Source organism: Citrus clementina, unplaced genomic scaffold, assembly GCF_000493195.1.
Source record: "Citrus clementina cultivar Clemenules unplaced genomic scaffold, Citrus_clementina_v1.0 scaffold_4, whole genome shotgun sequence".
NCBI classification, from domain to species: Eukaryota; Viridiplantae; Streptophyta; class Magnoliopsida; order Sapindales; family Rutaceae; genus Citrus; species Citrus x clementina.
Genome location: NW_006262274.1, coordinates 1,132,089 through 1,154,969, shown reverse-complemented (window position 1 = coordinate 1,154,969; position 22,881 = coordinate 1,132,089). Strand labels below are relative to the sequence as shown.

At 34.1% G+C, this 22,881-nt stretch overlaps 3 protein-coding genes across 3 annotated transcripts; 2 read left to right on the top strand and 1 right to left on the bottom strand.

Moving 5' to 3' along the window:
- The first annotated feature begins 2,490 nt into the window (after positions 1-2,490).
- LOC18043621 lies at positions 2,491-5,280 on the top strand. Its single transcript, XM_006435663.2, has 4 exons — positions 2,491-2,895; positions 2,993-3,267; positions 4,656-4,801; positions 4,975-5,280. The coding sequence occupies exons 1-3, from the start codon at positions 2,616-2,618 to the stop codon at positions 4,722-4,724; spliced, it is 624 nt and encodes a 207-aa protein (XP_006435726.1). The 5' UTR covers positions 2,491-2,615; the 3' UTR covers positions 4,725-4,801; positions 4,975-5,280.
- An 888-nt stretch (positions 5,281-6,168) lies between these two features.
- Positions 6,169-11,306, top strand: LOC18043620 (nuclear pore complex protein NUP88). Its single transcript, XM_006435661.2, has 9 exons — positions 6,169-6,844; positions 6,943-7,097; positions 7,195-7,317; positions 7,656-7,800; positions 8,151-8,212; positions 8,663-8,879; positions 9,016-9,939; positions 10,513-10,762; positions 10,852-11,306. Exons 1-9 carry the CDS (start codon positions 6,557-6,559, stop codon positions 11,112-11,114), a joined length of 2,427 nt encoding a protein of 808 aa, XP_006435724.1. The 5' UTR covers positions 6,169-6,556; the 3' UTR covers positions 11,115-11,306.
- Positions 11,307-11,432: 126 nt separating this feature from the next.
- Positions 11,433-16,606, bottom strand: LOC18044077 (cytochrome P450 90A1). The gene is given in 9 exon segments (XM_006435660.2): positions 11,433-11,765; positions 12,042-12,132; positions 12,135-12,171; positions 12,284-12,390; positions 12,518-12,596; positions 12,691-12,777; positions 14,871-15,116; positions 15,234-15,383; positions 15,701-16,606. Coding segments are annotated over 9 exon segments (1,419 nt in total). The 5' UTR covers positions 16,226-16,606; the 3' UTR covers positions 11,433-11,668.
- Between the last annotated feature and the right edge of the window lie 6,275 nt (positions 16,607-22,881).

Here is a 22,881-nt window from a genome sequence, read left to right as displayed (position 1 = left end):
GATATTTCGATTCATTCTCTTTTGAATAAAGAGTGTTGCCCTTTGATACCTGTACTTACTGCGGTATTTATAAACATGTCTATAGAAAGACGATCTAATAAATAATTTCATTCACCATTGATTTACTAATTGCACATAACGCCTATATTACTGAATAATGTTCAAACAATGATTAATTAAAGCGTGCTTTGTAACAATGCCATACGAACAACTTTAGCTGCTTGATTATTATTCAAATTAGATTCTAAGTTTGAAAATGTTCAATTGCCTGGTGAGTGCATGTACGGTTGAAGTTTAATGATATGGAAGTTTCGAAGGAAAATGCTGAAAAGATCTTGAAAACGATGACCGATGACTTTGGTAATAATTCAGAGGATAGTGAAAAGTCGCCTTAAAATTTATGACATGAGAAGATCGTCAAGCCACCCACGAGTCAAACTCAATTTTAAGAAGCAAAATAGAAAGTTCAAAAAAGAAAAAAAATAATGCCGGTTTGATCATTAATCGGAAATGCATGTTTTGATCATTAATTTGAAGATTGGTGTATACATATTCTCTATGTAATTAAAAACAAACGAAGATTGGTGTATACAGATTCTCTATGTAATTAAAAACAAACGAAATCCATAATAAACATGTTCATAATAAATAAAACATTATAATAAGACGGATCTTAAAAATTTAAAATTAAGTTAATTAAATATGAGCTAGCTAATTATCCGGCAATCCGTTACTGAGGGTACCACGAATTATTATCATGGGTGACGTTATAAAAATTGATGCCATATATATGATTGATTGAATTTGGTATATGATCATACACGTCAAAGGAATTTGAAAATGTTGGTGACTAGAGAATCCAATTAGAAAATGCCTTATAATATGATTTTGAATCAAATAACAACAAGGTACCACTAATTAAATTTAACAAAAAAGTAAACTAAACCTCGAAATATTCTCGAGGACAAAATGTTGCATGTGATCATGTGATCAATATCTGTTGGTTCCATCATACCTGCTCGATTGGAGAGAGATATTTTATTGACTTGAATTATAAAATATCCAAGAACAAGAGAGGAAAGAAAAAAAAAGTTAGGCATATAAATATTTTATTACAATGTTTCACTTGAAAAATGGATGGTAGTTAATCTTGCAACAAACATAATCAAGATCCATCTTGACAAGTGTCAGATATTAAAAAAAGGAAGAAGGAAACAAACTTAATGGGTCGAAATGATAATTACATATAAGTTTAATTAATATAATCAGCATAAATAAATTTGTACAAAAAATACCTCATGGTACTGAACTGATAAAATAAGTATTAAATTGACACATGAAAAATTATAAATGTGATATTAGTTATCAAAATATACGAATCATCATATAAATTTGACGCGTAATTAATAATAATTATCACATTAATAAAAATATTTAAAAAATCAATTATTACTCTGCACGCTAAAAAAAAATTGGTCGATATTAGTCTCTTACTTGAGTTTTAATTGGTCAAAAAGTCAATGTGTAATTATCAGGTAAAAACTCACAATCTTCAGAGTACCAGAAGATCTGGACCATTAATTAGATTAGATCACGAAAGAGCTCTGTTTCAGTTAAGAAAAAAAAGATGCCGTTAGTTGTTTCAGTAAAGCAAAATTAGGTAATTCAGTTGATAAAACAAATAACAGCGGAAAGTAACAATAGCGGGCGGGGAATCCTCTATTTGACTGGTAATTAACTTGAGCGTGTAAAGTTCCACGTCTTTGTCATCTTCTTTTGAAATCGACAAGTCCAGTCAAAATATCGCACCTCAGCCTGCACCTTCCCTTACAAGTTACAAATAATTTATGCAATGGTTATTATCAACCGATGCCCCACATTTTTTCATTATTTCCGAAATAAATAGAAAATTTTCATCTTCTTGCATAAAACTCCCTTCCATGGTTCCATTATTGCAGTTACTTATTCTTCTTCCAACTCAATGTGAGGCAGATTTGAATACTGAATCTCTTTATCACCTAATAAATTTTCATACTCTATGTGAAGTTCGAGTCATTATTTGAATGCTTACTTTCTTCGTTATATATATAAGTTTAAAAATAAGTCTATTGGTAGATCTTGATAGATAAAATATTTATATCAAATTTTTTGTTTATATTATGATTATGTGAATTTAAATGACTGGAAAATTTTTATTGTAAATTTTTAAAAAGAATATGAAGTTTATATGTAAAATTAAGTTCAAATGTTTATGTTTATAGTATCTATTAGTACCCTTGAATTTGATAAAAGTCTATTCACTCCGTGAAGAGAGGTGAGAATAATAGACTCAAATAGCAGTTAACAACAAAAACTTTATTAAAAAATTAATAAGTTTTGTCCTTGAAACTATTGGAATCTCCAGGGATCCAAATGAAATGTTCCATACTCTATTATTTTATAAAAACATTAATTTAATTTTTTCCCCGAGTCACTACTCCTTTTAAAACCTTTCGTCATTGGCCTCCCCTCAAACTTTCCCACACAGGCATCATTCATCGTTCATTTTTATTTCATTTTTTCTCTCTGTATATAAATTCTTCTTCCTCCCACAAACAACTCACAGCAAATCCAAGATGGGTTTCTTCTCAAAGGAAGAGAAATCAAAAATTATTTTGAGAGCCTTTAAAACTTTGTTTTTCTTGATCACCATGTTAGTTTCTCTGCTTCTCTTTTCAGCCCCGGTTTTGCTAGCGATTGCTGACACCCTTCTCCCTTCTGCTCTCCTCTCCGCTTCCCTTTCTCCTTCCTCTTTGTCCCTCAGCACCCTCTCTTCCCATTTCAATGACTACGACTTTCGTTACTCTCTCGTCGACATCCCACTCATCTCCATCATCCGATCAGCTGTCATCATCTGTAAGTGCTGATTGCTGACGTTTGCATAATATTACTGAATGATTATATTGTAACGAGTTTTTATTTATTTATTCATTTGTTTATATTCTTCTTGCAGGTGTTTATGGGTTGTGCGATGGGCCAAGGCGCTCAGGGGGTCCATATTTGGGAATCACAACCATCTGTTCAGTGCTATCTTTGATTTTCGTTTCATTAAAGGCTTCATATGTTTTCAGTGTTGCCGATATTGATAGAGGAGTCTACGTTAGAGCCATGGAAATGGCGTTGTTCATCTGCTCGTTGGCTCTGGCCGTTGGTCATATCGTTGTTGCTTACAGAACAAGTTGCAGAGAGAGAAAAAAGCTTTTGGTTTATAAAATTGATATTGAAGCTGTAAGTCTTCTCATTTCTGTTTATGATATTTTTTTAATTAATTGCATGTAGAATTAAAAAAAACTAGGTGATAATATCCATGCGGTAGTGGTCTACTTGTATATACCATACAACTGGTTGATGGGAAGATCTGGACCATTAGATGTCACATCACGCACGCCTTATATCGCAGGGTTAAGGAATTTCGGTGGTCAAATTAATCTGCCAGAAGAGTTGATTTTTTTGCTCTTCTGGAAGTCTAGCCGTTCGGTTTGGTTTGGTTTGGTTTGGTTTGGTCCTTTCTTTTCGAGAAATTACTAGTTGTAAATTACATTTGTCACAAAATTTTCAGCTTTCACTACATATAAATATGACACAAAATTAAATTTGAGATGATTCTAGTCTACATAATTGTAAGATAGCCGCTCTCAAGAAAACCAAATTCCTGACAGAAGTTATATGTTTAACATCAAAATTTCATCAGCGGTAACAAGTCTTTGTTTGTGTATGTGTTAATATGAAGAATGTGTATTTTGGGCAGAAAAGTCCAATTATTGTCGTGAAACATGTTAAAAATAGGGCGACCCCATGTGGCTATAACGTGCTCATTTTGTTTATTTCTATACGATGGCTTCATGTTTCTGCAATTGCTGACTCAATCTCCAGTCAAAATGATGCCTAAAATCATATATGTACATAGAATCTGTGGCGGGCAGCCGCCCCTTAGGAATGGGCGACTTAAGTTTTATATTTGACCAATTCCGGAGCATGGGCTATTTGCAACTGTGCCCAGAATATGAACTTTACCAAACTTCCTCTGTTTTTTTATTTTATTATTTTTTAGTTTTTAGAATCTTAGCAAATTCCTGATCTGGGTTATTCTGACAACATCCCAAGTGCTAAGAAAATTTGATTCCTTGGCATCAAATATGAGCTGGGTGTGGCTTCTAATTGGACCATTTTCTTTTAAAACACCCAAAGTTTTTATTCCTTTTTCATTTCAAATTTCTTCGGAAAGAAGCAGAGTTGCAAGAAAAAGAGAGCTTTTGGGTAATGTCTAGAACCTGCATTCAATCTGTTATGCATTAGAAAAAGCTAACTTTAACTCCATGACATGAGCCAGAGGATCTTATTAGACAAGTAACTTTAAAATCCATAGGCACCGAAAGTCAAAATTCAATGTGAAACTTAAGGTTCTGTCATGAGATTATGCCTAATTGCTTCTGTTAAATTCCCTCTAGAAGCCTTACCGAGTGGCAACATCCCACGTTGCGTTTCTTAACACGCAAGCGATATATTCACCATGTTTATCCGCGGCCGCAGCATCCGCCAAACTTTTTATTTTTTATTTTTAATTTTTGATAACTGTGACTCAATAAAATAATAAACATGTTTTGCCATGTGTGCAGGTTTCAGCTTGCAAGAATGGGTTCCCGAGGTATCATCCGAAGATTCCGAAAGAAGAAAGAGCCAATTGATCAGCTAACAAAGAAGAAACTGTAGCTTAAATGCAGATTCTTCTTGGCTAATCACATCCGTCAAAGTTAAATTTCAGGTATTTTTCACTCTCTTTTCTTCTTCTTTGGAGAACTAAAAAATGGTGTCTTGCTGTTGATGTGAATTACTTGTCATCAATTCATCATTCCCATGCGGCCCCAAAACCAACATGGGTTTGTTTATTTGTTCGATTAACTCACTGAAGCTCTGTTGGTGGTTTTCTTGATACAGATTCATCTGAAGAGTGACTTTGAAGATCAAGTTTTAGTTAAACACTTAACAGGGCGGCGTTATTAAGCAAGCACAACGGTGTGTCTATATATACACACACACCAAATGCGAAGTATATATGCAAGAATTGTGAAGTGGTGGCTGTGAGCTTTAATATAGAGAGATTAGAGAAGGGATGAAACATTCCATTGTTGTAATTAGTTAACATGTACAGCTTGTATTTGTCGTACAGCTTGTATTTGTCTACTGAAAGTTAGTAAAAGAATCAGATAGCCGAAGGCTTTTTGATGAGTTCAAAGTCATTAAGTATATCTCTCTAACAAGCCATTTGCAGTCAATCGAAAATGAGGCTTGGATCACCATGTCAATTCAATAAAACAACTGCAATTGCTAACCGTATCGTCAATATTTAGTGCTTTGTTGTATTTGTTCGGTAAAAGTTCAAATAAGAAGAAGGTTCTGTTCTTGCATTTTAATAAACAAAAGCAACACGTAAAATAAAAACTAAACCAGCGCGTAGACTGGATCAAAGAGTGTAAACACCTTGAAAAGAAGAATAAAAAAATACACGCACAAAAGACTAGACTCTGGAAGGTAAAGGACCTTTATTAGATAACTGACTCACATAATCTGGAAGTTGGAACGAAGCTTTCATGAAATTGCGGCAAGTCGTTTACTCGTCATTTGTATATAAAGGATCCAACTATATTGTAATAGTGTGGTACGGTGTCACCGTTGCTTTCAACCATTGAATCTAACTAATGCAGCTGTACAATTATAGATCTAATGACTGGTTGCAAAATAATAAGAACAAATCATGTAAATAAAAAAATTTAATTCAACTAATTAAATCATGTCATGTCAGTTTGGACGAAAATTTTTTTATAATTATATTATTATTTTAAAAAATAAATCATGATTATTGATTCAGTGTTTAATATTGAATCTTATAACTCAATAAAGAAAGTTTAATAAATCCATAATTTAAATTGGTGATATTTCACCTTTTTAATTTCACTCATTAACCCCCATTTCTTAATTAATCCATCAAAAATTTTAAAATGATTTCTCTGTGGACGTGCCACAAATAATTTCAAATTTATCCTTATTTTATTTTTTTCAAAATCCTTATCATACTCCCCATCATTAAAAACTCAAAACAAATATAGTTATAGGCATAGACGCCAACAAAGTTAAATATAATTCTTTACGAAAAATTAAATTTAACGCTCTGGCAGATCTCCAACGCCGATGAATTGTCCTCCTCCTGATTTCTCCATTTCAACCGTTGGCATTCACAAAACTGGCATTTGGCAAACAAATATTTTTCCCGTACATTGACACCATTTTTTGGGGTTATTTTCATGAATTTTTTTTTGTCTTTTAAATATTACTACGTCGTTTTGATCCCCACACGATATACAAGCATACCTCCCCAAATCTAGGTGGTTGGTTTCTCGTACTCTGTGTCCCTGTCCCGCTCAGTTGCTCCCGCACTCAAGAGACAATAGATCAAACACCATACGAACACTCACTGCCAAAAACCCTACGAGCCAGCCAAAAAAGAAACTGTAAGTTTAAAATGCGTTTCAATTTCGACTTGTCGGAGCAGAGCACAGACTCACGCCTATCCCTCACGCCGAAAGAAGAAGTCGAGTGGGTCCCGCTTCAAAAGCACCCAGTGTTCTCCGCCCCCGACGCAGTTAGAAACGGCGGCGGAAAATTTAACGGAGCTCCAAAGAATCTAGTGGCCTGGGACGGAGCCTCACGGTTGTATTACTGGGACCAGAACGCACAATGCCTCCATCGAATCTCCGTTCGGTTGGGCGAACCCGAACCGACTTCCATCCTCGCCGCTTCTCCCTCCAAGGTTTTATCTTTTTATATATATTCTTTTTCAAACTACTTTTTCCTGCACGTGCTGAAAATGATAATTTGTTTATTTATTAACCTAAACTTAAATTTTAGGTGATGCGAGCTGATGTGAAGCTGAATTTTGAAGTTAGTAGAATCTCGATCAATAGAAACGGATCAGCTTTGTTACTTATTGGCTCAGATGGTCTCTGTGTAATGTACTTGTACGGACGTACTTGTAGTAGTGATAACAAAACCATCATTTGCAGGTACATTTCTTGTGTAATTGCGTTGTGGTGTCTCAAATTTAGCAGATAATTGACTCTAATTGATAGCCAATGGGTGGATTTGATAATATGTTCACAGGACTGTTTCAGTCGGTTCCCAAATATATTTTAGTAGCAGCAATGTGATACGGACACTACAAGTTTCGTGGCATCCTTATAGTGATACCCATCTGGGGATTCTTTCTTCTGATTCAGTTTTCAGGTATTACTTGATCAATTGATGAACATGCTTATTTCTTAAACTGAAGATGAGTCGGAATAGCATGTTGTTAGCAATCATCTGTAGGTCTATACTATCTTACTGTACATGCTTGCAGCCAATGCCTATCCTCATATGACCGTATGTTGCTTTATTCTCAATGGCTACAATGGATTACCTTTTAGCTAGACTGGAATAACAAGATTCTGTCCTGATTCATTCTTGCATTCTTGATCAACATGTTTAATTTTGTGTCGATTGGTGTGCTTCTTGAAGAGAGCAAATAATAACTTTTGTTTTTGACTGATCTTAACCTAAAATTTTTTCTTGCCTTCCGGTAGACTTTTCAACCTGGCTTCAGATGTAATGCAACCAGAGCAAGAATATTATCTGCAGCCAGTTGAACCAGGTCGATATAGGAATGCTGCTTCAATTTGCCCTGTTGATTTTTCTTTTGGGGGAGACCACTTGTGGGACAGATTCAGTGTAAGATCAGTTTATAGTTCATATATCTTGTTAATGCATATGATTTGTATTAAAATAGTATGCTTTGTTGGCTCTTCATGATGGTATTCTACTGTCCACCCCCTCCCGGGGCGGTGAAAGCTGCTAAAAGATGATATTCCTGAGCACTGATATTGGCCTTTTGAGGCATTTCATTCCTGTGGCAAAGTCTTTATGCTGTTTATTTTGCTTTTGACTTGGTATATCCTTTGTTCTATAGTCTCCTCTTCCATCTTTTATTCATGCTCATCAGTTTGGGTAATAATTTAGTATTTTCAATCTTGTAGCGGTCTTACATCAAATGACGTCCGGGTTTTATACTGTCCTTGCAGGTTTTTGTACTATTCAGTGATGGTTCAATTTACATCCTATGTCCAGTAGTCCCATTTGGAAGGTACTTTAAATTCCAATTATTTTGTTATTTCTGTTCCTTTTATTTTTTTGTAATATTCTTTGTTGTGTTGTGCTTATAATATTTTCTTGGAAATAGTGAGAGATAGGCCCTTAAGTGTTTGATAGTCATAAGAATATTGAAATTCATTTAAAATGGGACAAGGAGGTACATCTGCTTTTTATTTTTGACACGTTCAACACATGCGTAAGATCATGGAATTCTATTTATGCTCCAGTCCACAAAAGACTACTGTTACTCTGATTAGGTCTGTGTCTGATTCAAAGACCACACAGTACACCCAATCCGGTGTAACTGAAAATATTGGAGAAGTTCTCTCATTTGTATTTGTTCCATTTGTATGGCCAAGATTACCCCTTGAGGGTATTTTAATTTATTTAACTGCTTGTCACTTATTTATAATCAAGTTAACTGAAGTTGAATGTGCATCAGTGTTTACAAATGGGAATCGATATTGGAGATATATAATGATGCTCAAACATTTGGTTTGAGATCAGTCAATTCATTGGCTGTCAGAAATTCTAGTCTTGCAATCTCTTGGCTGGAAGCAACATTTCCTGAGGTGGCTCAAGAAACAATTGATGAAGGAGATCTACCTGCACTAAAAGCTCATCCGCATGCTTTGTTTGATTCATCAGTTTCTTTGCAGGTATATGTCTATATTTTTAGGTATATACTTTACCAAATGGTTTGCTTCTCTTTTTTGTTTTTCCGCATCTTCATGAAACCAACACACCACACCTTTTATATATTTATTTATTTTTTTGGGGAGCTTAATTTTCCAGGGGCCTCTAAGAAAGATATGTCATGGTGGGGAAGATGAATCTCTAGCTGTTCGAGGTGCAGAATGTGAAGGTCGTGCAGTCAGCTTTCTCTATAATTTGGTCAGCAAAGACTCAATTGTGGTGACTTCATGGAGTGGTGGGCAATTGCAGATAGATGCTCTAGCTGATGAAATCCAGCCAGTCTGGACAGTTAATATCCCGCCTCGTCTTCGTGTTGATTCCCAGGATCGTATTCATGGTCTTGCTATGATCTGTGAACCAATCTCAGGTGAGCTTCCAGTTGTGAAGCTTGATCAACCACTTGATCATACTGTTTGGTTGGGACATCCACCTCCCTTGTTGAGACTGGCTACCGTGGACTTGGCCTTGCCCAAAAACACAGAAAGTGGTTCTATTATTACCATGTCTATTGATCCCCTAATGCAAGAAAGAATATATATTGTCCATGATGGAGGGATCGATTCAGTAGTGTTGCATTTTCTCCCGTTTACAAGTCAAACCAGGGGTAAGGATGAAACTAACAGAAGTCCCTCTGTGCATCCCGTCCTAAATACATGCCAGGGAGAAACCTCCTCACCATCTCCCTTGTGTGGGTTTGTATCATTATCGGATTCATTTGGGTACTCATGGATAGTGGGAGTCACCTCCACTCAAGAGTGTGTTGTGATAGAGATGAAGACTTGGAACCTATTGCTTCCTGTTCAAATTGATTCAGAGAAAAAATCTGTTGATTTGGGAGCAAAGAAAGAGATAGATACTCCTGATATCATAAGCAAAGAACTGTTAAGTGGTCCAAAGGTGATTCTTCTTCCTCAGGCTTCACCGAATCTACGTTCTGTTGCTGCTGATTCTATTGAAGGTCGATCAACTCTTCATCAGTATTTCAATCTTTTCCAAGAGAATTATGTTGAGTATGCACATAAGGTAAGAAAATTATATCTAAATCACATAAAATTGGTGCTTTTTACGAGTTACTCTATGTCCATCGAACATCAAGCACTTTGTGGTTTATTCTACTTTCAGATTAGTGTTTTAGCTGGAAAATGTTTGAAAAATTATTGGATACATGTGATTTCTTGCATATAAAAAGTGAAAATTCTATAATATAATTAGCTGATTGCAATTTCAGAAGTTAATGAGAAGAAACGAGACAAATAAGAGAAAACCTAAAGATACCAATGTTTGGAGCTAACTATGGGCCTATATAAGTCTGTAACTTTAGAATCACAGCTGGTATTGCTATAACAGGATTCATGCATTGAGAGGGCATCTTTATTGAAATTTTTGACAGCTATAAAATTTAGGTTTATGTTTTTAAGATGTTTGCCACTTTTGCATTTGTGTAGCAGAAATCAGCCGACAATTTTTATAGGTCTTACAAAATATGTTGGTTGCTTATGTAAAATACTACTAATCTGGCATGAATCTGAATTGTGGAATACCCACTTGGTGCTCAAGCTTTTGATGTTTTAGTTGTATGGCGATTTGACCATCTAGGTACACTTTGAGCTCAAGCATCATGCTCCACAACTGAAGCGAATCATTGATGATCAACATGCTCGTTTATCTGAGGCACAAAATAAGGTTTTGAAAGTTGAGGAGAGACAATCGAGATTGGAGGAGAGGATCGATCATGCAGTTCAGCAGCATAACAGTTTGGAACAACGATTACAACACTTGCGGAATTTGCCTGGGGCACACAAGAAACCTTTGTCTGGAGCTGAGCATGCATTGAAGGCTGAGCTTGGTAAATGACTTTCTTGGCAGTTCATTTCCAGCTTGGCTGGGACCACTTTAACATATTACGCGATCTATTTGTTTGTTTTTCTTTTGCAGACCACTTTGAAGGAGTTGAGTTGGATGCTTTGCATTCTTCCATTGAAGCATTAAGAGCGAGGCTAAGAAGGTTGACGCAATCTCCAGAAGGCAGTCCTGGGAACCAACAAAGGCAAACATTAGGGAAGAACTATGTCCAAGATGCCCAAATATCGCAGCTCAGATCCTTAATGGAAAAGCTCTCACTTGTAAATAGCGAGAACTTGAAGAAGGTTAAGCTTGTTGAATCTGCATTAAAAAAGCAAGAAAGCAGCAGATACTGAAACCTACACTTTCCCACTTTGGTTCAGCACCTGAATGACTGAAACCACATGTCGTCTGAGGTTCTCTAGTTTGAATTTGCTCATTGCACAGAGATTAGAATTACTAGTAAAGATTTTCTAAGGTAGTCCCAAAGGAAATTTATTGTGTATACATGTGTTTCTAGTTGTATCTTATCGTTATCAGGAAAAAAACAGTAAATCAAAATTGTATCAAATCATTTCTGTTGTGGGTTGCAGTGTTTGGTGAGGTGACACTTAAAAAAAAAAACAATTTTATTGTGTTTCAACCTAATTTACATAGTTTTAGAAAAAAATAAAAATTAAGAACTCTTATTGCATCACAAAAAGGAAATAAAATGATTACTATTAATCATTACTACAGCAGCTTGATTAAAACATATGAACATGATAATTTACATAAACTATTCTGCTAACATAAAATTTATTAAATTTGACATAAATAGTTGATTACATTAGATGATACATCATCTCCTCTAGCATTCTCTTACTCCATCCTTCCTTGCTTGCTTCTCTCTTTATTCTTTACATGGCTTTTAATTCTCATTTCGACGCTGCACAATGATGGGGTACCTCTTCTGCGTTCTTGTTGTTGGAAAGAATACCAACTTATCTTGCTCAGCTGGTACCCAGCTGCCAACACAAATTAAATTCATTTTTACTTGTATTAATAAACAACCAAATACTCACCCCCCCAGCATTTCTTTTCTTTTCTCTTCTCAAAGAAGTGAAAATAGAAAAAGAAAAACTTATATATACAAATATGAAGTTCTTCTCTAGTGCAGGCACTCACTTACTTTTAAAATGTTGAATGTCCACACATGAGAATTTTTATATATACACACATATAAGAAAAAAATGATGAAGAAAATAAAATTAATATTAGCAAAGGAATGAAAAAAAAAAAACCTGAAACGAGTAACTAAGTGGTGAAGAAAAACAGAGAGCTCAACCCTCGCAAGTTCATATCCAGGGCACAGCCGTGGCCCACCGCCGAACGAGTGAATACATTTACTGGACTCGTTGCTCCTGAATTATTCTATTCATGTATTTATTTATTTTGGAAAAAAAAACTCCAATTAGTTACTAAAATAAATATATTTAAAAAAAATTGTGAACACAGTTTTGGTTTAAAATAGGGATAAATTTACCTGCCATCTCCATGGGTTGAAAGAGCGAGCATCTTTGAAATGGTCATGGTCTAAATGTACAGCCCTGAATGATGCAAAAACTCTCCACCCCTTTGGTATAGTGTAACCTGATCAAAATTTGATTGGAATTTTATGTATAAGAGTCACCACATTTTCATAATTTCATGAGAATATATAAGAAATTTTTCTGTTGAAAATTAATAGAACCAATATCAGATGCATATATTTTCTTGCCTTTAATGTTGATATCTGTCATTGCTCTCCTGAAAACCCCACTGATTATGTTGGCCACTCTCAGAGTTTCATTGACAACCTGAAAAAGTTAAAATTAAATCAAATTAAAAATTTAACTCGAAAAATACATTGCTCGTAGTGGGACTTATTTAAATTTTGAAATATTTACTCACACATTGAGTGAATGGCATTGACTTATAATCATTCCATTCGAGAGGCTCTTGCTTGCTCTTCTTTGCCCTTATCTCATCATGCTCCTCCTGCCACAAAATAACATCATACAATGAGTAGCACACTACGGTATGAACTTATAGCAGATGGTATGCAATATTATTGAGTATAGTTTTAAGTTACGGGATCCATGTGATTGGTAATTATCTTATGCGGACATCCACGCTTTACAAAATATAAGTTTGAGCAATACAATATTGTTTTGCAGTAAAATAGAACTGTTTAATATTATTTTGAGCAAAATATAATTACACTGCTCTAGATAATATTACATTACAGCAAAACAACATTGTATTGCTTAAATTTATATTTCGTAAACTGCAAACACATACCAGGTATACACACAAAAATTTTCATCCATGTGATATCAAACAAAAGGAGCCATCTACGTTACGTTAATCATAACGTACATTCACACACAGCAACAGTACTCATGATGGGATCTGTTACTGTTGCTGTGTGTGGCGTACGTTACGATTAATGTAACGTAGCACTGGCCCAAACAAAAATGTGAATGTAGGTATAGACTTTCGTGTCCCCACGATCGTTTTGTTGAAAATCTTGAAGCTTTTGGCGATGCTCTCCCAAGTTTTCGTTAGGCAAAATGAGATTGTCAAATGTCAATGAGGAGGGAGGGCGAGGGGAGTTGTTGTACCGATTACCAAACAGTGTTTGTAGCCCTAGACCTCTAGGGTCAGTCTGGTGGTTGGGCTACGAATGAATTGACATGTTTTGGTCTTTAATTACAAAATCTGGGTCGTGCGCAAATCGGGGCCCTCATAAATGCAAGACTCAAAAGACAAAATCAACGGCCAGGCTTTAAAACATCACGTGGGTGCACAAACATCAAAACGATCCTAGGAATCAAGAACCAAAGAGGGAGAACACTAGGGTGGTGCCTAGGTGACATCATGACCATTCGCTTTGCACCGTCCGATGGCCCTTCTCTAGAAATCAGCACCGCGCGTTTTTCAAAGCACCGTCTGGGGACCACGGCTCCAATGCTAGAGAAGAAAACTCTGCCGTACAACAACACCCTCTTGGAACTTCCAAAACCACCCCCCAAAGGGTTCAGTGCTCGGAGAGGGTCAGTTTGGTCATTTGGAGAAAGACAATTTGGTCAAAGAGAAAACGTGATCAGGTTCTGACACGTGCGCAGATCCTTTTCAAATTTCTAACACTGCACAGCTTCAGGCGTGGCCGGTTTTGGAAGGCATCATTTTGTTGTCCGGTTAGACAAAAACTGGTTGGTACTTTGACTTTTATGATATATTTTTTTTCACTTTTTTTTTTTTTTGCCACTACTTTTGACCAACATTATAAATACACCCCATCTCACTCTTCTAGAAAGCAAAAATATTCCCTTGGTTATTATTTTTAATTGAAGTATTTTTACATTGACATTTTTTTTAAATTGTCTAATTACACTGAAACTATGATATAGGGTTAAACGATCTCAAATCCGTACATTGTTTTCTTATATTCGTATATTTTAAAATGTTAACTTGAGATTAGTTTGTATTATCTAACTATAATTTAATATTTAATTATACTTAGAGATAATATTATCTAGTCTCAAATTCACATTTTAAAACATACAAACATTTGTTCACTTAGACTAAATTGAGATTATTTTGTTATCCTAAAATGATTTTAAGGAACCATTTTGTATGTTGTGCAAAAATAAGAACAAAACCATGGGCATGGTTTTTTTTTTTTTTTTTCCTCTTTTATCTCATGATCACTTGTCAATGGTTGACAAAATAGTAGACAAAATGAAAAATTAGGTTTCTAAAGAAGGATTTAGATCCGGTGCTAATAAGATCATTGTGCTGATTTTTGCTACAAGTCCCACATTATTATTATTAGTAGGACATTGTTAGTTAACGGATCTTAACCATATATTATTATAAACAATTTTATGACACGAAATTTTTAAAAAAAAATCAGCACAGTTGATATTGCACTGGATCCAAATTTTTTCAACCCATTCCAACGTGATTATTATTATGTGCTAAGGGCTCCACCAAATACTCCTAATTATGTCTTTGCTTCACACAAACAAAATTTGGGGAAAAGGGAAATGATAATAATAATGAAAGGAGAAAAATTGAAAGCAAACCTTTAGTTGAGCCAAAGCTAGAGGAGTCTCAGTGAGGAACTTAACAGCAAGAGTCATGATGGTGGACGTTGTTTCATAGCCAGCCACCAACAAAGCCACCAAGAAATCAACGATCTCCTCATCGGAAAAGCCATCGTCTCCGGCCAAAAGTGCCTCCAGCATATCGTTCTTTCGCTCCCCGGATTCACTCTCCTTTCTCCTCTGCCTCACTACCAAGCTCAGTGCCTCCGCCACCTTTGTTCTCGCCTTCATATACAATCGACAAAATTATAAGTTGCATACCCATGTATTCTTTTCTTTTCTTTTTTTTTTTAAAAAAAAATAAATAAAAAAGAAAGTTTGAATATAAATCAAATTCGGTACTTGTATAGCTCTGCGATAGGTGGTGGAGAAGATGGGTAAAGGAACAGTGAAGAAGCCTTCGATGACGAGCACGTATTCTTTTCTGAGACTCTCGGTCCATTCATTCGGATCAAAACTCATCAGCTGCTTCACTGTTAACTCAAATGTTATCTGCAAAGTACATCACAACATAAAATATTCATTTTTTTTTTTAATAAAGAAAACATCATCATTAGTGCTAATAAACATTTTAATAAGTTGTAAAATATAAACAAATATTCCTTTGGAGACAAAAATAAAGGCATACAAAGTTGTCATGCCAGCGGCTTATCATTACTCCACTATATCATTACTAAATGTTTATAATAAGTGAATTGAGTCGGACGATCTGCCAGTGAGTCAACTCAGGCAGGCAGGCAGGCAGGCAGGCATGACGTAGTCCACGTATAAGAAACAAGAAAGTAATCAAAGTATATAGGAGAAATCACCTTCTTGGCTTCTTCCATGAGAAGGACCCGGTCGGTCCAGGAATCCATATGGAGCCGGACCAGCCGGTCTATGTCGACCAAAAGATGGTCTCTAATGATCGACGAATTAGCGAAGCTCATGGTTAAAGAATGCATTCTCTTATGAAGACTCCCCTTCATCAGCAGCAACGAGTGCTTCCCCAGAAGGTTCGATATCGAGCCGGGGTAGCTGCACTCGAACAACTTCCCTTCATTCTGCAAGATGAACCGGTTCGTTTCCGGGTCGGCGGAGAACACCGTCGGCTCGCCAAATATGTGGGTTGTGAATATCGAACCGAACCGCTTCACCCTCACGTCAATGAAGGGCTCCGGGTTCTCAGTTTTGTATGCGGCTATGAGTTGCAAGGTCTCCCCAAGAAAGGGCAGGCCGAGGCTTCCCGGCGGCAACCGCAGCCGCCGGCTCCGGGACCTTTTTATAATAAAGAAAATGACTGTGGAAATGGAAATATAAAGAACGAGATCATAGACAAGAGTAAGACCCGCCATGGAAATAAGAAAATTAACTAGCTTGTTATCCGTAAAGGAAAAATACTGGTACGGTTAGATAATTACATGCTAAGTGAGAGTGAATGTTTATAGGAAAAATATTGTTATCAGAGGAGAGTCGTGTGAAAGTGAAGAGAAAGAGAGAGAGAGGGAGAGGGACAGAGGGTGCAAGCACAGGCACACGAGGGGGTATTTGATGAGAATCTATAGACGTTTCTGAGAAAAAGAAATAAATGCTGGATATTTGGGTATCTGAATTGTGAAAGAAAGATTTGTATCTCTCTCTCTCTCACCCTTTTTCGCGTTCTGTCTTGAAAAGCTTTTTAATTTTCTTTTTCTTTCTCTGTCTTTGAGGATAAGATTTTGGAAGGAAAATTAAATTTGGAAAAGGATTCTTTTGTGGAGAAAAGAAGTGCTGAGCTTGCAAAATCATACTGGATACCAAAATTCATTATTTATTAATTTGTTTATAATTAAGAATGCTACTTTGACATTCTTTTCAATAAAAGAAAGAATCTTTCATTAATAGGGTGATAATCCATTTGAGGTAATAAATAATCTTTCAAATTAATTTGGCTATAAACTTCTTTCTATGCAGAGGTATAGGGTAATCTTCATATTTTAAGATTAATATCTGTTTAGTTCTTGTAATTATTAAAATACTTTAAAATATTCATGCCGTTAAAGTATTGATATCCCTACCGTTATTTTTTATTTCTTTTGGCTTACTTTTCAATATTACCCTTTTATAATAATTTTTTTGTTTGGACATTGATAAAAAGAAAATAATTAAATTATCAATTTCACCCTAGAAAATAATATATATATATATATATATATATTAATTTTTTTGCAAGCACCATTTGCACACTTGGTAGTTTGCATATAATTTTTGACAATTAAAAACTAATATAATTTTTTTAGGGTTAAATTAGTAATTTAATTATTTTCTTTTTATTAATGTCCAAACAAAAAAATTATTATAAAAAGGGTAATATTGAAAAGTAAGCCAAAAGAAATAAAAAAATAACAATTTAATTTTTGACAATTAAAAATTAATATAATTTTATTTTTATTTTTTAGGGTTAAATTGGTAATTTAATTATTTTCTTTTTATTAATGCCCAAACAAAAAATTATTATAAAATGGTAATATTGTAAAAGGAAGCCAAAAGAAATAAAAAGTAACAGTAGAAGTATCAATACTTTAACCGCATGGATGTTTCGAGACATTTTTAAAAATATAAGGATTAAATGGAAACTAATCTTAAAATACATTAACTAAATTGGCTTTTACCCTCAGAGATATATGCTATTTTAAAGGGTATTGCGCTTTCACCTTTGAAAGGTTGGCATTTTATTTAGTTAGAGAGTGACTCAAATTGGGATTTAATTTATCTTACAAGTATTAAATTCAGGTCGCCGTGGCGTCTGTGTATCAGATGGTTGAATTATTTAGACTTATTTTTTAAATACATTTTACTAATTCATATATCTATTGAGAGGGAAATTCAGTGGCTTATAGTCTTATTAATTTGAGGTTAAAACTTAATGTTTATAATTGGTGGGATGATTCACCTGTATCAATTCATCAGAATTTGCACAAGCATACTTGGGAAGAATGTTTCTGTATCATTTTAAATGAATGTTTCTGTATTCTTTCTTAATAAAATTTCGCACCATATTAAAAAACAAAAAAAAACTTCGCTCCCGTGTGTTTATTTAGGAGAAATTTTTTTCTAGTTGTAAAAAAGTATTTTATATTCATTTTATCTAGACTGCACAATAATTGACCTATCTAGATTGATTCAGGAAAAATAATTTTTCTAACTTTGTATCAATAAATTACAGTTTAATAATATTTAAAAAAAAATTGTCAATCTGATGTATGTTACTTTGTGAGTTGGTCTTGACAGATATCAATCGAATTTAGTATAAATTATTTTTAAAAAGAAGAAGAACAACTCACATACGTAGATACACGTTAGCATGCACATGTGATGTAAGTGCAGTATTAGTATTTGTTTAATTAGTGATGAACTTTCTTTTAATAGGTACACGCGGGTTAACATTAAGCCAAGATAAGAAATTTGTGAATGAAAATAACATCCCTAGCTAGCCTTAATTGGGTTATATTATATGATCAATTTACTTTACCTCTTTTTTTTTTTATATAGTATTTTTTACTATATTAAATGATATCATCACAAATTCAAATTCGCAAGTGTTTCCTTAATCTGCAGCTTTTAGAAAAATAGAGGTGCATGATTTATTTATTTATTTTCCCCTTCAAAAGGATCAAAGGGGTATGTTGGCATGGTGACATACATGTGCCACATGGGTTACATTATAATGCCAATCCCATCTAGGGGGCCAAAAAAAAAAAAAGGAAAAAAATGGAGTTGATCAAGAAGCACTTCTGTGGCCCTCATTCCTTCTGCCTCTTTATGAATTAGAATATGCTTCATATTAAAAAAAAAAAAAAAAAAAAGCATGGATGCAACATTCTACAAAAAGAAAAATATAAAGTATGGAGGGATATACTTCACTTTCCAATCTTTTCCATTTTGCCACTTGACCTTTCCCAAGGATGCATGTGTACTCTTGGCCCACATCTGTATAAAACAAATTAAATATTTAAATTAAACGCACTCTTTTTTTTTTTTTTTAGGTGTTGGAAATTTTTCTTCTCCTTGTTGCGGCTATAAATTTTAAACTCTCTTTTTTTTTTTTCATAAGTGGACGCATTAAATTTTCAGTCTTTTTTAACTTTTAAGATTAAGATAAGATTGGTTTTTTTTTGTCTAAAATTTAAATGGGTCTAATTTTTTTAAAGTCCAAATGAGTTTGAATAAAATTATATAAAAAATTAGATAAAAGTTATAAAATTTTATTAATTTTAAATTTATTCAGATGTAAATATCTAAAAAACAGATAGAAGTTATAAAAAAACAAATAAGTAAAATTTAAAATTAATAAAATTTTAGATTTTAAACTTTTAACAAACAAGCCCTAAGTTTAACTATCGATTAAGGCATGCTAACTAGCATTGGTACCTCTAATTACTTGTTAATCAAGTTGCCCAACATTTTTCTGTCTGGCTTCTATAGATTATATGAGATCTCTTGATTCAATGTTTGGTAGGAGTGGGATCCTTCGGTGGTTAAGAAACCAACAAAATTCTATATTACAAACACATAAAAAAATTTTCTAGTGAGTACATATCTTCTTTAAATTGTACTCAATTTTAAATGGAACCGATATATATCAAATTAAGTTATGCAGATGCAAAGTTCTTCTCATGCGCAAACATTATAATTTATAAAGTATAAATCTAACCATTGGGAAAACTAATAAATTTTTGTACTCCCCCTTTGTAAAAATATATAAAAGTTGGATGAAAAGCTAGTGTGTTTCCTTCGTTATTGTCTTTGATTGATTAGCATGCATTATATTAAAATGTACTTAAGCCAAAACCCTGCTTTCCATTGGCATTATTAATCACTAAGTTTCTCAGCCTTCTTCATTGATCCCACAACTGAAGCCTAATAAAATAAGATGTATAATTTACATAAAGCTAGCTAGCTAGCTTAACAACCAAAAGTATAATGAGAAGAGTAGCATGCAATTATAGCCATGGTTTTTGATCTTTAATATGAGGGTGATGATACCATGTTCCTCCACATGGTCCCCATTTAGGGACATTAAGCTCTCCACCCACTAGACAACTCATAAAATAATGATCCTTAAGAAGTTCCCACATCTCCTTTTTTCATGTATTGGCATTATTACACCATAAAAGCTTTTCTCTCATGAGAGAATCACATCATGTGTTTGTGCGTTAGCTCTCTTTCCTATTAACTCTTCACTTAATTGACTTTAAAAATCAAGATGTGCTGATTAATCCATTTTGTGTAACATTCCTCATTGCCCTAATTCTCACTCACTGTTGATCTCAAATCAACCTCCCTCCCTCCCTCTCTCTCTCTCTCTCTCTCGTTCTTTAATTTAAAAGAATAAATTAATTTTTTGATTCTGTTACTTGTTAGAACTAACCTTGCTTTTGTATTCTAAAATTTCGAGTTACTTAATAAATTAACTCTTCTAAGCTTTCGAATCTATCTAAAATAAGACCCGTCATTGACAAAATTTTGCAATTGCAATTTGTTCTGCTACCCCGTCGCTATCTTGATTAAAATATCAGAGTAAGTTGCTCTCATTTATATATTTTATTTATTTAATTTATAATCCAATATACACAATCTACCAATCTTTTGTAGTTGGCACTGAAGATCATGCACGAGCGTGACCAAATCATTGTCGAAACTCAATTAAATTCTTTAAAATAATTGCAAAGAATGAATTTGTATATGTATGTATATATAAATATATATATTATATATCGGTCTCTTTCCTTTTTATAATTTTGTAATGCCCCACAACACGTGTGAGGTGACAGTACAATTGCTCAAAAACAAATTAAAATGTCCACGTCGTGTCCTTTCTTTCTGTCCCATATCGATTGATTTAGCACTATTATTTTAGTTACTTGGCAAAATTGGTCACTACTCAGTAGTCACTGACCCATTGCCAAATTTGCACTACATAACACAATAATTCAAGGTTTCAAAACTATATATGTGCCACTGAGCCAGAGCGAGCTGGCCAGCTAGCTAAAGGTGTCCGGTCCACCTAATCGAATTGTACGAGCCGTGACCTTCGATTGGTCCCATGGGTGCGACCCAAATCAATCGATTGATGGTTCTTTGTCGGACCCTACCGTTTGTTGAAGCCATGAAGGTAAGCCAAGAAAGGACGAAATAGAAACCAAGCCATTTTAATTTGGGCACATTCATTTTGTGTGACCAAATTAATGAAAGGTACTTATCATTTTATCAAGAAAAATTCATTATAAAGAGATGGTGAAGAGTTGATTAAATCTTGACGTATAGATATATGGTTGTGCGTGGGATCGACAGTTTGGTGCTGCCACTCATTCTACGGGCTTGCCGACACCAATTTTGATACCGACGATGATTTTTCCAAGGGTTAATAAAATTGTTATTATTTCTTATCCCTTGTAGTGGTCCGCACTATACAAAACTTTAATTAGAGCAATATATGATAGTTTGGCAGTAAAACGAAGTCCGACATATCATATATAATAAAGTTGTATCATTCTAAATTGTACTTTATAAAATATGAGTGACCGCATCCAATAATTTTTATTATGATAACTATTTGTCGGCACTAATGTGAATATACTTGATGTTTGCGCATTACAAAATGTAAATTTGAACAGCCCACATTGTATACAACATTCGATCAAATCGATCATAAACCTAGGAAACTAACTAAGGATGCAAGGCTCTTGATCATTGAGAGGGCCACAAGGCCAATTGGGGCATCAATGAATGAATGAATGAAGACGGTGATCGCATTTTGCGGTGCATAAATATGTTTCCTGTAAGTCTCAGGTAATTGTTAAGAAAAAGGACCACATTATCTTATCAAATCGTTCACCCTATATTTTCTTCAATGTGATTGAAGGGGACCAAAATTGACTTTGAGCTCCCACATCCATAAAATTTTCTTTCTGATCATTTAATTGTTCATATAGGATAAGAATCGTGTAATGTCCCTCCCTATCAGAAGTTGTCACCTTTTCATAATCTTGAGTTTATCGCATGTAATCATGTATTTTTAATGCCCTAATAAAGATGAGATATGTGTCGAATATACACAATTGTCGAACAAATGAAAAAAAAAAGTTGAAATTCTTTACAAAATAGATTTGAGCTCAAAAGGTGTTAACTTATCTTTAATATGTATTTTCAAATATTCTATAATTATTAAAAGTATATACATTAATTTGGTTTGAATTATATGAAATTTTTGAACATATAACTCAGTATTTGTTATTCTGGTTTGAAATATTCAAACACTTTTGGATATGCATATCAATTTGGAATAATTCAATCTTGATTATTGAGTAACCAAACAATGACTTTTTATAATTCGTCAACCAATTATTGAGATAAGGAGAGACGTAGATAAGATTGTGGAGACTTGAGAAAGCCATTGGTTGCTAAACAACTATGGCATTGAATAGTTTGGTTACTCAATAATCAAAGATTGAATTATTCACTGATGAGTTAGGAATCATTTTAAAGGTGGATTTCAGATCAAAATTTGATACACCAAACCCTTTCGACTGACATGACCTATTTTATTCATAAAAGAAATAATAAAACATTGATTTATAGATAAATAAAGTTGGGTAAATGTCATTTCTTTTATCTATTTAATTTTACGTTTGAATACGAATAATAGTCAAGAATCAAGGTTGCGGCTATGATAATTTAATATTAGGGCAGTAGTTAAGTTAGACTAATTTCCCGGTAGAGTATTGACGATAACCATCATATTATAATAATGATTGTATATTTAATATTTATCTTTACAATCATGCGGTCGTCACCGAACACGAAGCTGATCCAACTTAGTAAGACCCTTTAATATTTTAACGGTATTTTTTTTTTATTTCTTGTATGAAAAAAAATTACGTGGCCAAATTTTGTTAATTTTCCGAGCATCTAAAAATATTCGAGCCATAAATAACATACCCCGGGAGTCTGTAGCACCCTAAGATGAAAA

Excerpts from the sequence above, each read along its gene's own strand:
- LOC18043621 (XM_006435663.2), top strand. The coding sequence starts at position 2,616 with ATGGGTTTCTTCTCAAAGGAAGAGAAATCAAAAATTATTTTGAGAGCC. Across the intron at positions 2,896-2,992 it reads CCGATCAGCTGTCATCATCT|GTGTTTATGGGTTGTGCGAT; the intron begins GTAAGTGCTGAT and ends TTCTTCTTGCAG. Across the intron at positions 3,268-4,655 it reads ATAAAATTGATATTGAAGCT|GTTTCAGCTTGCAAGAATGG; the intron begins GTAAGTCTTCTC and ends CCATGTGTGCAG.
- LOC18043620 (XM_006435661.2), top strand. The coding sequence starts at position 6,557 with ATGCGTTTCAATTTCGACTTGTCGGAGCAGAGCACAGACTCACGCCTA. Across the intron at positions 6,845-6,942 it reads TCGCCGCTTCTCCCTCCAAG|GTGATGCGAGCTGATGTGAA; the intron begins GTTTTATCTTTT and ends CTTAAATTTTAG. Across the intron at positions 7,098-7,194 it reads AACAAAACCATCATTTGCAG|GACTGTTTCAGTCGGTTCCC; the intron begins GTACATTTCTTG and ends ATATGTTCACAG.